Source organism: Oncorhynchus masou, chromosome 13, assembly GCF_036934945.1.
Source record: "Oncorhynchus masou masou isolate Uvic2021 chromosome 13, UVic_Omas_1.1, whole genome shotgun sequence".
In the NCBI taxonomy this organism is placed as follows: domain Eukaryota; kingdom Metazoa; phylum Chordata; class Actinopteri; order Salmoniformes; family Salmonidae; genus Oncorhynchus; species Oncorhynchus masou.
In genome coordinates, this window is record NC_088224.1 from 39,138,758 (window position 1) to 39,152,830 (window position 14,073).

Genomic DNA, 14,073 nt, shown 5'->3' on the forward strand with positions numbered 1-14,073 from the left:
GTTTAGGGTAGGGATGTCCCAAGGATCCCTAATAGCACAAACACTGTTTATGCATACTACACTGGGAGATCAGTCATTACATTATCAAATTCATATCAAATTAAGACAGGGCTGATTAGATGGTAAAAATGGAATGACGGAATAGATGGAAATACAGAGTTGTCATAATGTCCACACAGTATCATCATCATGTCATCGAGGTACCAGTCCAGGACATTTGACTTGAGGAAATGTTCGCACCAAACTTGATATTCTTATTTTGTCTCTAATGAGCAAGCATTCATGTAGATACTTTTAACGCTGTAATACAATATAAATGGCACATCTGTCTTTGTAGGCAAACCCCTAATTAAAGGTTGCTCAAATAATAATTTTCCAACTAACAAGAAAACCAACAGACTTCTAATAAAACCACAGTAGTTATCTAAACTAAGAGCTTTTAGAAGCAAACAAGAGAAACATACTATTAATCAAACTTATAAGATTCCAATGTCTCATGTAGTTCAGCTACATGTCAATGAGAGATTGAACGGTGTGAATGTAATGGATGACCAATGATAGGAGTAGAACTACTATTTATTAATTAATAGTGATAGCTAACATATTAGTTTGTTGGTTGAGAATGAATGCCCAAAATAGAGAAAGAGAAGTGTCATTGCAAAACTTTTTTGCTGCTGTTTTCAACATATTCATTCTCTCAGTTCCCATCACACAGAATAAATGTCCGTTTTGGATTGATGTAAATACGTGCCTGGTAGCAGTGTTGAGGATCAGTGACCATCTCGCAGCACTGAAAGACAGACAATTGCAATAGCTAATTATGTCTGAAGGAATAGTCTATGCTGATGTAAAGTTCAAAAAGCAACAAAGGACTGAAGGAAAAAATTGTGGTATGTATTAATCTAAAATCTGTCACCAAAAAATGTTTGTTTATAGACATGCTGTATGCTCAGGCTGTGAAGAATGTTCAACAAAAAGCATCTACCTGCATAAATATCTATCTAATGTTAAAGAGGCAATCTGCGATTGGTAAATCCATTTTATGACTTTTATATTAATGATATATAGACATTTGTTCTTGAAGAATATTACTTCTAAATGCCTCATGAGCTTAGTTCAACTGTATTATCCCATCAGAACCCCAAATGTAAGCTTGTTGTACAACATTGTTTGTACACAATGTAATTGTAAACAAACACTGTATATCTTCAAAACATGGTTAAAGCTATCATTTTTATCTCATGGTCATCCAGCCCCACCTCTCAGAGACGAGAACCACATTCTCAATTTCCAGATGATTCTGAAATTATATTAATGCCGTATTGACTTTATTTAACAACGTATATTGTTAACCTTTTTCAAAACATGTTCACTAAGACAAAAATGACTTTCCACTGAGCACAGATGACAGTTCAACGTCTAGTTTTGATTTACATTTGGTTTAGTTGTCAACTAACCGTGTCATTGGGTTTAGGTTAAAAGTTGGGTTAAAAAGAGAGAAAATGCCCTCACATTGATGACTTTTTGCAAATTCAATCAGTTTTCCACGTTAATTTAATGTCAACACACTGACTTATTTGGTTGAAATGACGTGGAAACAACGTTGATTCAACCCGTTTTTGCCCAGTGGGTTACATCACAAAGAGATATTAGGGATTTCAATTACTACTTTGTAGGTATATTAAAAGGGTTTTCAAGAAACCTATTTTTAGCCGGTTGGCATAAACATTTTTAAGCAGGCCTCATGCTTTATCAGTGATCTGTGCCAATTCTTTTACATTAACAAATTGAGTGTCAAAAATGCTTGTTCTTGAACAGCCAATGTGATGAGTTGAGTTTTGTCTTATTCTCATACTTTCATGGTTACATTTCAGCAACAGCATCCACAGTGAATGATACCACACACTCTGAAATTTCCAGAACCAGATGCAACCAGCCATCTATCGACCCAAATGGTAAGTGTGTGTGGGTGTGTGGGTGAGTGCCTGCGTGTGTTATTACGTGTGTGTGCGTGAGTGAGTGTGGTGAATGTGTGCGTGGTTGTGTGGGTCAGATGAAGTCTGTGCAAATTTCAAGCAAGGCAAAACAACGAGGACATTTTCTTTCAGGAAACCACATATGGGTGAGAAAAAGAGTTGACAGCATGCAGAACAGAATCTAATTTAGATTTTTCATCATACTTGTCTCCATAGCCTCAAAAACCATGTTCCTTGTTCCACGAATTATACATTTTCTTCATGTTTTGATGAGTTCATGTCTACCATACAATAAAACTAAGTAGGAAGTTGATGGGAGTCTGATTCATATTCTCTCTCTCTGTCCCCTCAGCTGGTGACCCTGATTCTCAGGAGGGGTCAAAGGTCAAACCAAGTGGATATGACCCTGTCAGAGTTGTTCTGGTGACTCTCTGTGTTCTTCTGATGGGTGCAGTCATTGGACTTGGGGTTCTCTGTAAGTACTATAGAGTAGACCCATAGTGGAGTCCAGAGTAGGAGCAGGAGTCCCCAAACTGGCTGTTCACATATGAGGCGGGATAGGATAGCTACAGGAAAGTTGGGTCAAACTCATTACTGTACATTTCAAATGTGTCTTTTTCACACTGATACAACTAGCCCACAAACCCAGTGCAGCGCTCTTCAAAATCTCAAACATTTGATTGAAAATAATCTTACAGCAGGTGAATTTTGGATCATATGACTCATGCTAAGATGAATACTAAACAGTACATTTCCATTGACGTTTTCATCCCTATAAAAAGTCCATAGCGTATGGGCTTTACCCTCTCAGTTATGAGGAAATGATTGATGTCACAATGCAAAAATGTAACATCTGTTTTAACCAGAAGAGAGAAGGGGAAGTCTGAGTACAAAATGTGACTGGGTTTTTTCTTTTTTCTCAACAGTTTTGAAACATAATCAAGAATTGATTGTGCAGAGAACTTGCTGTAAGATCACAGGTACTATGCGAGCATGTCCAAATAAATAGTGGCACAAGATTCAGTCATTCCAAAAAAGTGCTTTGTTACATAGGCCTATGTTTTATATCATAGAATGAACTCCATTAAGGAATTGGAATTACTATAAGAAATTCCATGGTAAAAAAGAAAAGAAAATGGAAGTCACTTCAAACCTAATTTTAATGCCTCGGTTTCAGTCTATTTCTGCTTTTTTCTTATCCCACTTAGGCTGAGGCTAAGTGTATGCATAGTAAATCAATGTGTTTTCATGTCAGTATGGATCTTATACAATCAGTAAGATAAAAAAAAATACAAAATAATTATTCATATAGTATGTTACAAATACTTGATTTTGATAAGGGACTATTGACAAATACTTATATATCACCAGGTTATTTCTGTTCCCTCCCTCCACAGAGGATGAGCATCCAATATGTGCTCATGATTTGGATGTGTCACGGGAAAAACTGCTATTATTTTTCCAATGATAGTCTGACCTGGGTTGAGAGTCAGGATAAATGTGTCTCCATGGGAGGACAGCTGGTCATCATAGACAGCCATTATGAGCAGGTAGTTATCATGACTATTGAATGGGAATTAAATTATACATTGCCTCTGTCCTTCCATATTATCTTTCATTCATTAAGGCTGTGGTCGGGCAATAGATTTTGTATCCACAAATTACAGATTGAGCCAATGGGTTTATAAGATTTGAAAGTGCTTTACATTTTATTATGAGATCTCAGTACCATGTCAATCTAATGAGAAAAAAACAGCTATAAAGCACATGCAATTAAACACGCAATCTACAAAAATTAAAGTACACCATGTTTGACTGTATTTAAAAAGATAATTCAACCAATTACATAATTTTGTATTTTTTGCCTTATAAGGCAAAACTGAAATGAGTCTATGGACAAGGAGAGACTGCAAAGCACGCTTTTGTTTTGTATACCTCGGTTTTAGTGGTTACAGCGTTGGGCCAGTAACCGAAAGGTTGCTGGATCGAATCCCTGAGCTGACAAGGTAAATATCTGTCATTCTGCCCCTGAGCAAGGCAGTTAACCCACTGTTAGCCGGGCGGCGACGACTTTGATGTCGATTATGGCAGCCCCCCGCACCTCACTGATTCAGAGGGGTTGGGTTAAATGCGGAAGACACATTTCAGTTGAATGCATTCAGTTGTACAACTGACTAGTTATCCCCCTTTCCCTGTTGTCACCAACCGCTAATTTTAGCATTTCATAACCAAAACCAATCAAATTAAAACACTTTTTAGTCATTGAGCTTTAGGTTCCACAAAAGTGTGGATTACTGTTCTTGGATGTACTCGACTAGTCCATAGACTGCTATCTATTAGTGTAAGGCAACATTTGGGTGAACTATCCATTTAACCCATTGTAGCACTCTATATAATTTGTCAATCAATGTTCCTGGTGAAGACAATCTTAGATAAGAAAGTTGGTGCTATAATGAGTGGTGGTGAAGACAAGTTCTGGATCGGACTGACAGACCAAAAAGAAGAGGGAAAGTGGTTATGGGTGGACGACACACCTCTAGATTCAAATAACAGGTCAGAAGTTATTTTGAATAGTAATACATTTACAAAAGCATGATCATTCAGTATTGTTTCTACAGCATTAGAGTATTGTGATGTGTTCTCATAATTGACAAAACACAAAAATACAGGTGAAATGATGATTCCCAATCAATGCAGTTAATATGAGGACATGGATGGCTGAATTAATTATAATGTAATTCCTCTGTAGCTTCTGGTTTGCTTCCCAAAATGGCAAGAAAGAGCCTGACAACTGGCAAGGAGACGAGGAAAGAAAAAATCCAGACGGTGAAGACTGTGCTAGAATGGGAGAAAAAGATGGTACTCATGATATCAAGAGTTGGTTTGATGTCAACTGTGCTTGGTCTCACAGAAGAATATGTGAGAAAATATTATTCTGAAATTTCATATTTGTCCTCCCCAGTTTTATCATTGGAATGTGATACAAAACAGGCTTTAGAACCGTGGATGCGTCCGAGCAGTCGGGTAGTCTGTTTGAAGTGTTTATCCGAACCGGATAAAATCAAATTAAAAAATACCTTATGTCCCTCCCACTTCTAAAACCAAAGTTGCGCCCCTGTGATACAGTATCTGTGTGAAACTAAAAAAAAGTATTGTATTTTGCTATGAACATAAAAGTATCTTTACGTTTCTTTTTGCTGACATTTATAATAAGAAGTGAGGATAAACTGTGTTGGTAAATGTATTACAGTAGCTTACTGCTGATGTTTACAGACTGCTTGTTATCAACAATATGTTTATGCTTTATGTGTTTTATGCTATAATGTAAAACAAGCCAAATCTACAACTGAGCCTAACAAAAAACATGTCAGATATTTTCAGTTCAGCATTTTCTTTATTAAAGAACAACTCCACCCCGAAACTATCTTTTGGTATTTATTTCATTAGTCCATTGATCATAGTAGTTAGGTTTCTGTCCAATTGGTGACAGATGTTCATGCGAATATAAAAACAATTGGCATAAAAATAGTATGCGCATTTTCCCACCAGAGATGTTTCCATCAAAATAACATGTTGTGGATAAAATGCTGTGTGTGTGTGATGACCTAGTGAACATAAAATAACTGTTGTGGTTAAATTCCCATTCCCAAATATAAAATACAAGTTAAATGGAGTTCTGTAGTATTTTCACCACTACTGATGGTTTTGTGAAGAAAAAAACGTGTTTTAGCAAATGTGCCCACTCTAGCATTGGCGTGTGCACTATATAGCCAATTATTATGGACAAAAGAGTGAGATATATTTTATTTGTCAAATGACAGCCAAGCATTGATCATTATACCACCAAAATAAGACCCTCAATATTTTTTCTGTAGTAGCATCAAGCGTATCACCTTGAACTTTCGCCACCCTGTACATTACAATTTATTTTGCTAAGACTTCATTTTAAGGGGTCCGTATTACAGTATAATAAATGTGTAATTACACTAACAAATATTGTAGTTAATTTGTAATAACTCATAGTTGCACTGTAATAACAACATGTAATTGATGGTAATTGCATTCTGTAATTACAGAGGATTCACAACAAATACTTGTTACCATGTTTGTTACTAAACACCAATTTAGTGTTTAGTTTCTTCTCAGCTCCATCCAATTTAGTATAAACTGTCAAAAGGTTGTAATCTCTTGGACAGATGAGCTGGGTGTCCGAGATTACTACGGTTGGAAGCTCAACAAGCTCTAATTACCTACCTGTGAATGGCACACTTCAACATCTCCTCTCAATGTTTTTGGTAGCGCTTGCTCACCAAAAAGTGTGCCATCTTTATTTGTACTATATTTGTACTTTATTTGTACATTCTACATTTCTGAAAAAGGTCGACCGAAGAGGATGGCTGATGTTTAACGGACTCCTAACCAACTGTGCTATTTTGATAGTTTTTTTTGCGTCATTTGTAACTTTAAAAAAAAAACTTATTTTGTACATAATGTTGCTGCTACCGTCTCTTATGACCGAAAATAACTTCTGGACATCAGAACAGCGATTACTCACCTTGAACTGGAAGAAGCTTTTTTCCTTTAAAACCTCTTGTGACTAGGGGGCAGTATTTTCATTTTTGGAAAAATAACGTTCCCAAAGTAAACAGGATATTTTGTCAGGACAAGATGCTAGAAAATGCATATAATTGACAGCTTAGGATAGAAAACACTCTAAAGTTTCCAAAACTGTAAAAATATTGTCTGTGAGTATAACAGAACTGATATTGCAGGCGAAAGCCTGAGAAAAATCCAATCCGGAAGTGCCTCATGTTTTGAAAGCTCTGCGTTCCAATGCGTCCCTATTGAGCAGTGAATGGGCTATCAACCAGATTACTTTTTCTACGTATTCCCCAAGGTGTCTACAGCATTGTGACGTAGTTTTACGCCTTTATGTTGAAGAATACCCGTAAGCGGCTACATTGTGTAAGTGGTCACCTGATGGCTCTGAGAGTGATTCTCGCGTAAAGTACAGAGGTAGCCATTTTTCCAATCGGTCCTACTGAAAAACCAATTGTCCAGGTGAATATATTATTGAATAGATATTTGAAAAACACCTTGAGGATTGATTATAAACAACGTTTGTCATGTTTCTGTCGATATTATGGAGCTAATTTGCAATATTTTTTGGCGTTGTCGTGACCGCAATTTCCGGTCGATTTCTCAGCCAAATGTGAAGAACAAACCGAGCATTTTTCGCCTACAAAAATAAGATTTTTGGAAAAAATGAACATTGGCTATCTAACTGGGAGTCTCGTGAGTGAAAACATCCGAAGCTCATCAAAGGTAAATGATTTAATTTGATTGCTTTTCTGATTTTCGTGAACAAGTTACCTGCTGCTAGCCGGACATAATGCTATGCTAGGCTATCGATAAACTTACACAAATGCTTGTCTTGCTTTGGCTGTAAAGCATATTTTGAAAATCTGAGATGACAGGGTGATTAACAAAAGGCTAAGCTGTGTCTCAATATATTTCACTTGTGATTTTCATGAATAGGTAATATTTTCTAGTAATATTTATGTCCGTTGCGTTATGCTAATTAGTGTCAGTCGATGATTACGCTCCCGGATCCGGGATGGGGTGTCAAGTAACGAGTCCGACGAGAAGGATATACTGCTTTCCCGGGAGCAGGACCATGCATCCGCAGAACAGAGAAGCTACGGGTAAGACGAGGGGTGGGTGTGTGTGTCTATTTGTGTATAACATCTGGTGCCCGATGTCTAATATTATAGAGGTATTGACGTATTGCTCGCCTGAGGCAGAGTACCTTATGATAAGCTGTAGACAACACCATCTACCAAGAGAGTTCTCATCTAAACTCAGCAAAAAAAGAAACGTCCCTTTTTCAGGACCCTGTCTTTCAAAGATAATTGGTAAAAATCCAAATAACTTTACAGATCTTCATTGTAAAGGGTTTAAACACTGTTTCCCATGTGTGTTCATTGAACCATAAACAATTAATGAACATGCACCTGTGGAACGATCGTTAAGACACTAACAGCTTACAGACGGTAGGTAATTAAGGTCACAGTTATGAAAACTTGGGACACGAAAGAGGCCTTTCTACTGACTCTGAAAAACACCAAAAGACAAATGCCCATGGTCCCTGCTCATCTGCCTGAATGTGCCTTAGGCATGCTGCAAGGAGGCATGAGGACTGCAGATGTGGCCAGGGCAATAAAATGCAATGTCCATACTGTGAGACGCCTAAGACAGCACTACAGGGAGACAGGAAGGACCGCTGATTTTCCTCGCAGTGGCAGACCACGTGCAACAACACATGCACAGGTGCCCAAGTTACACCAGGAATGCACAATCCCTCCATCAGTGCTCAGACTGTCCGCAATAGGCCGAGAGAGGCTGGACTGTGGGCTTGTTGATGTTGAGGCCTGTGGAAAGGCAGGTCCTCAGCAGACATCACAGGCAACAACGTTGCCTATGGGCACAAACCCACCGTCGCTGGACCAGACAGGACTGGCAAAAAGTGGTCTTCACTGACGAGTCGCGGTCTTGTCTCACCAGGGGTGATGGTCGGATTTGCGCTTATCGTCGAAGGAATGAGCGTTACACCGAGGCCTGTACGCTGGAGCGGGATCGATTTGGAAGTGGAGGGTCCGTCATGGTCTGGGGCGGTGTGTCACAGCATCATTGGACTGAGCTTGTCATTGCAGGCAATCTCAACGCTGTGTGTTACAGGGAATACATCCTCCTCCCTCATGCGGTACCCTTCCTGCAGGCTCATCCTGACATGACCCTCCAGTATGACAATGCCACTTGCCATACTGCTCGGTCTGTGCGTGATTTCCTGCAAGACAGGAATGTCAGTGTTCTGCTATTGCCAGCGAAGAGCCCAAATCTCAATCCCATTGAGCACATCTGGGACCTGTTGGATCGGAGGATGAGGGTGAGCCATTCCCCCCAGAAATGTCCGGGAACTTGCAGATGCCTTGGTGGAAGAGCAGGTTAACATCTCACAGCAAGAACTGGCAAATCTGGTGCAGTCCATGAGGAGGAGATGCACTGCAGTACTTAATGCAGCTGGTGGCCACACCAGATACTGACTGTTACTTTTGATTTTGACCGGGGGGGGGGTCAAATTCAAAAGTAACAGTCAGTATCTGGGCACAAACTGGAATAATGTGTCCCTGAACAAAGGGGGGGGGCTTTGTTCAGGGACACATTATTCAATTTCTGTTTGTAACATGTCTGTGGAACTTGTTCAGTTTATGTCTCAGTTGTTGAATCTTGTTATTTTCATACAAATTTTTACACGTTAAGTTTGCTGAAAATAAGCACAGTTGACAGTGAGAGTTTATATTATTTGTAGCCATCTATTTACCACTACAGAACGCACTCAACCAACTCTATAAGGCCATAAGCAAACAGGAAAATGCTTATCCTAAAGCGGCGCTCCTAGTGGCCGGGGACTTTAATGCAGGCAAACATAAATCAGTTTTACCAAATTTTTACCCCGGCATGTCACATGTGCAACCAGAGGGGAAAAAACTCTAGACCACCTTTACTCCACACACAGAGATGCATACAAAGCTCTCGCCAGCACTCCATTTGAAAAATCTGACCATAATTACATATCCTCCTGATTCCTGCTTACAAGGAAAAACTAAAGCAGGAAGTACGCTACAGGACTGTTTTGCGAGCAAAGACTGGAATATGTTTCGGGAATTCATCCAATGGCATTGAGGAGTATACCACCTCAGTCATCGGCTTCATCAATAAGTGCATCAACGACATCGTCCCCACAGTGACCGTATGCACATATCCCATCCAGAAGCCTTGGATTTCAGTCAACATCCGCATTGAGCTAGAGGCTACAGCTGCCGCTTTCAAGGAGTGGGACATTAATCTGGACGCTTAAAGAAATCCCGCTATGCCCTCAGACGAACCATAAAACAAGCAAAGCGTCAATACAGGATTAAGATTGAATCAGAGGAAAGCCCATAAAATTTACTCCAGTCACCCAAGTCATAGACTGTGTACTCTGTTACCGCACGGCAAGCGGAACCGGAGCGCCAAGTCTAGGACCAAAAGGCTCCTTAACAGCTTAGTTTATTTGGTAAATATTTTCTTAACTCTTCTGGAACTGTACTGTTGGTTAAAGGCTTGTAAGTAAGCATTCCTCGGTAAGGTCTACACTTGTTGTTTTTGGCACATGTGACAAATAAAGTTGATTTGATTTGCATAATTATAGTGAAAACATCAAAACTGTGAAATAACACATCTGGAATCATATAGTAACTAAAAAGGTGTTAAACAAATCAAAATAGATTTGAGATTTTTCAAAGTAGCCACCCTTTGCCTTGATGACACCTTTACACACTGTTGGCATTATCTCAACCAGCTTCACCTAGTATGCTTTTCCAACAGTCTTGAAGGAGTTCCCACATATGCTTAGCACTTGTTGGCTGCTTTTCTTTCACATCCCAAACAATCTCAATTGGGTTGAGGTCGGGTGATTGTGAAGGTCATCTGATGTTGCACTCCATCACTCTCCTTCTTGGTCAAATAGCCCTTACACAGCCTGGAGGTATGTTGGGTCATTGTCCTGTTGAAAAACAAATGATTGTCCCACTAAGCGCAAAATGGGATGGCATATCGCTGCAGAATGCTGTGGTAGCCATGCTGGTTAAGTGTGCCTTGATTTCTAAATAAAAAACTGACAGTGTCACCAGCAAAGCATCCCCACACCATCACAGCTCCTCCTCCATGCTTCACGGTGGGATCCACACATGCGCAGATCATCCGTTCACCTACTCTGCATCTCACAAAGACACACTGGTTGGAACCAAAAATCTCAAATTTGGTCTCATCTGACCAAAGGACAGATTTCCACCGGTCCATTACTCGTGTTTCTTGGCTCAAGCAAGTCTCTTAGTCTAATTGGTGTCCTTTAGTAGGGGTTTCTTTGCAGCAATTTGACCATGAAGGTCTGATTCGCGGAGTCTCCTCTGAACGGTTGATGTTGAGATGTGTCTGTTACTTCAACTCTGTGAAGCATTTAATTGGGCTGCAATTTCTGGCTGGTAACTCTAATGAACTTATCCTCTGCAGCAGAGGTAACTCTGGGTCTTCCTTTCCTGTTGCAGTCCTCATGAGAGTTGGTTCATCATAGCCCTTGATGGTTTTTGCGACTGCACTTGAAGAAACTTTCAAAGTTCTTGAAATTTTCCGTATTGACTGACCTTCATGTTTTAAAGTAATAATAGACTGTAATTTCTCTTTGTTTATTTGAGCTGTTCTTGACATGGACTTGGTCTTTTACCAAATAAGGTTATCTTCTGTATACCACCCCTAACTTGTCACAACTCAACTGATTGGCTCAAATGCATTAAGAAGGAAAGAAATTACATAAATTAACTTTTAACACGGCACACCTGTCAAATTAAATGCATTCCAGGTGACTACATCATGAAGCTGGTTGAGAGAATGTCAAGAGTGTGCAAAGATGTCATCAAGGTGTCACGACTTCCGCCGAAGTCGGCTCCTCTCCCTGTTCAGGCGGCATTCGACGGTCGTCATCACCGGCTTTCTAGCCATCGCCGCTACATTTTTCATGTATCCATTTGTTTTGTCTTGTTCTCTGCACACCTGGTTTTCATTCCCCAAACAATTAATATGTCTTTATTCCTCTGTTCCCCATCATGTATTTGTGTAGGATTGTTTGTGTTACGTGTATTTTGATATTGTGGATATTGTTACGCGCATTACTTTTTGTCTATGTTCCGTGTTTTGGGCACATTTTATGTTCTTTTGTGCTGTCATTTTGACCGGAATAAAAGTGTGCCTGTTCACTACACTCTGCTCTCCTGCACCTGACTTTGCCTCCAATACACACTCCTAACACAAGGCAAAGGGTTGGTTAATTTGAAAAATCTCAAATACGTACTCTTTTTTTTGGGGGGTTACTACTTGATTCCATATGTGTTATTTCATAGTTTTGATGGGTCATAAGCTGACATGTATAATTGTTTTAAGGTTAGAATAGTGCCAACTGTAAAGTTTTGTGGAGGATGAATAATGGTCTGGGGCTATTTTCATGGTTCGGGCTAGGCCTCTTAGTGCAATAATGATGTTTAACCAGATTTTTGAATGAATACCTCATCTCCACAAATAAATTATTTGTAAGGTCCATCAGTCGAGCAGTGAATTTCAAACACAGATTCAACCACAAAGACCAGGGTCGTTTTCCAATGCCTTGGAAAGAAGGGCAGCTATTGGTAGAGGGGTAAAAAAAAATTAAAAAAATAAAGAAGCAGACAATGAATATCCCATTGAGCATGGTTCAGTTATGATTACACTTTGGATGGTGTAGCAATACACCCAGTCACTACAAAGACACAGGCGCCCTTCCTAACTCAGTTGCTGGAGAGGAATGAAACTGCTTAGGGATTTCACTATATGCCCAATTGTGACTTTAAAACAGTTTACAGAGTTTAATGGCTGTGATAGGAGAAAACAGAAGATGGATCCACAAGATACACATGGCAAGGCAGGGCTTAACGTGACCACATCCCCGAGTACAGAACGGCCATATGGTACTCCCCTTACTCCGAGGATAAATTGCCTTCTGTACTCATAACCCGACAACGGCAGTATTCTTTCTTTTAAATCATTCCATAAACATTTTGGATATACTTGGTTGGTCATTTTTAATCAACTTTTATGTCTTCTTAATCAACAAGCTACTTCATGCCTAAAAACATTTAATTATAAACGTAAACAGTTTAGTATGAACAGATAGACTGTCGCATGGAATGTACGTCATGATTATCAGCCAATGAGACAACTTCAACTGTATACACAACTTACAGTTGAAGTTGGAAGTTTACATACACCTTTGCCAAATACATTTAAACTCAGTTTTTCACAATTCCTGACATTTAATCAGAGTAAAAACTCCCTGTCTTAGGTCAGTTAGGATCACCACTTTATTTTAAGAATGTGAAATGTCAGAATAATAGTAGAGAGAATGATTTATTTCAGCTTTTATTTCTTTCATCACATTCCCAGTGCGTCAGAAGTTTACATGCACTCAATTCGTATTTGGTAACATTGCCTTTAAATTAACTTGGGTCAAAATGTTTCGGGTAGCCTTCCACAAGCTTCCCACAATAAGTTGGGTGAATTTTGGCCCATTCGTCCTGACAGAGCTGGTGTAACTGTGTCGGGTTTGTAGGCCTCCTTGCTCACACACGCTTTTCAGTTCTGCCAACAAATGTTTTATAGAATTGAGGTCAGGGCTTTGTGATGGCCACTCCAATACCTTGACTTTGTTGTCCTTAAGTAATTTTGCCACAACTTTGGAAGTATGCTTGGGATCATTGTCCATTTGGAAGACCCATTTGCGACCAAGCTTTAACTTCCTGACTGATATCTTGTGATGTTGCTTCAATATATCCACATAATTTTCCATCCTCATGATGCCATCTATTTTGTGAAGCGCACCAGTCCCTCCTGCAGCAAAACACCCCCACAACATGATGCTGCCACCCCCGTGCTTCACGGTTGGGATGGTGTTCTTCGGCTTGCAAGCCTCCCCCTTTTTCCTGCAAACATAACGATGGTCGCTATGGCCAAACAGTTTTATTTTTGTTTCATCAGACCAGAGGACATTCTCCAAAAAGTATGATCATTATCCCCATGTGCAGTTGCAAACCGTAGTCTGGCTTTTTTATAGTGGTTTTGGAGCAGTGGCTTCTTCCTTGCTGAGCTGCCTTTCAGGTTATGTCAATATAGGACTCGTTTTACTGTGGATATAGATACTTTTGTATCTGTTTCCTCCAGCATCTTCACAAGGTCCTTTGCTGTTGTTCTGGGATTGATTTGCACTTTTCGCACCAAAGTACATTCATCTCTAGGAGACAGAATGAAGGCGTTATGAAGGCAGTGTGGTCCCATAATGTTTGTACTTGCGTACTATTGTTTGTACAGATGAACGTGGTACCTTCAGGCGTTTGGAAATTGCTCCCAAGGATGAACCAGACTTGTGGAGGTCTACATATTTTTTCTGATCTCTTGGCTGATTTCTTATGATTTT

At 39.6% G+C, this 14,073-nt stretch overlaps 1 protein-coding gene across 1 annotated transcript; it reads left to right on the forward strand.

Annotated features, from left to right (window-relative positions):
• Positions 1-691: 691 nt before the first annotated feature.
• LOC135552285 (C-type lectin domain family 4 member E-like) lies at positions 692-9,098 on the forward strand. The gene is made up of 6 exons (XM_064983816.1): positions 692-890; positions 1,875-1,955; positions 2,329-2,451; positions 2,903-3,526; positions 4,399-4,529; positions 4,726-9,098. The coding sequence occupies exons 4-6, from the start codon at positions 3,290-3,292 to the stop codon at positions 4,913-4,915; spliced, it is 558 nt and encodes a 185-aa protein (XP_064839888.1). The 5' UTR covers positions 692-890; positions 1,875-1,955; positions 2,329-2,451; positions 2,903-3,289; the 3' UTR covers positions 4,916-9,098.
• The last annotated feature ends 4,975 nt before the right edge of the window (positions 9,099-14,073 follow it).

Coding starts and splice junctions, on each gene's coding strand:
- LOC135552285 (XM_064983816.1), top strand. CDS start 3,290: ATGTTACAAATACTTGATTTTGATAAGGGACTATTGACAAATACTTAT. Junction 3,527..4,398: donor TAGACAGCCATTATGAGCAG/GTAGTTATCATG, acceptor TTCCTGGTGAAG/ACAATCTTAGATAAGAAAGT. Junction 4,530..4,725: donor CCTCTAGATTCAAATAACAG/GTCAGAAGTTAT, acceptor ATTCCTCTGTAG/CTTCTGGTTTGCTTCCCAAA.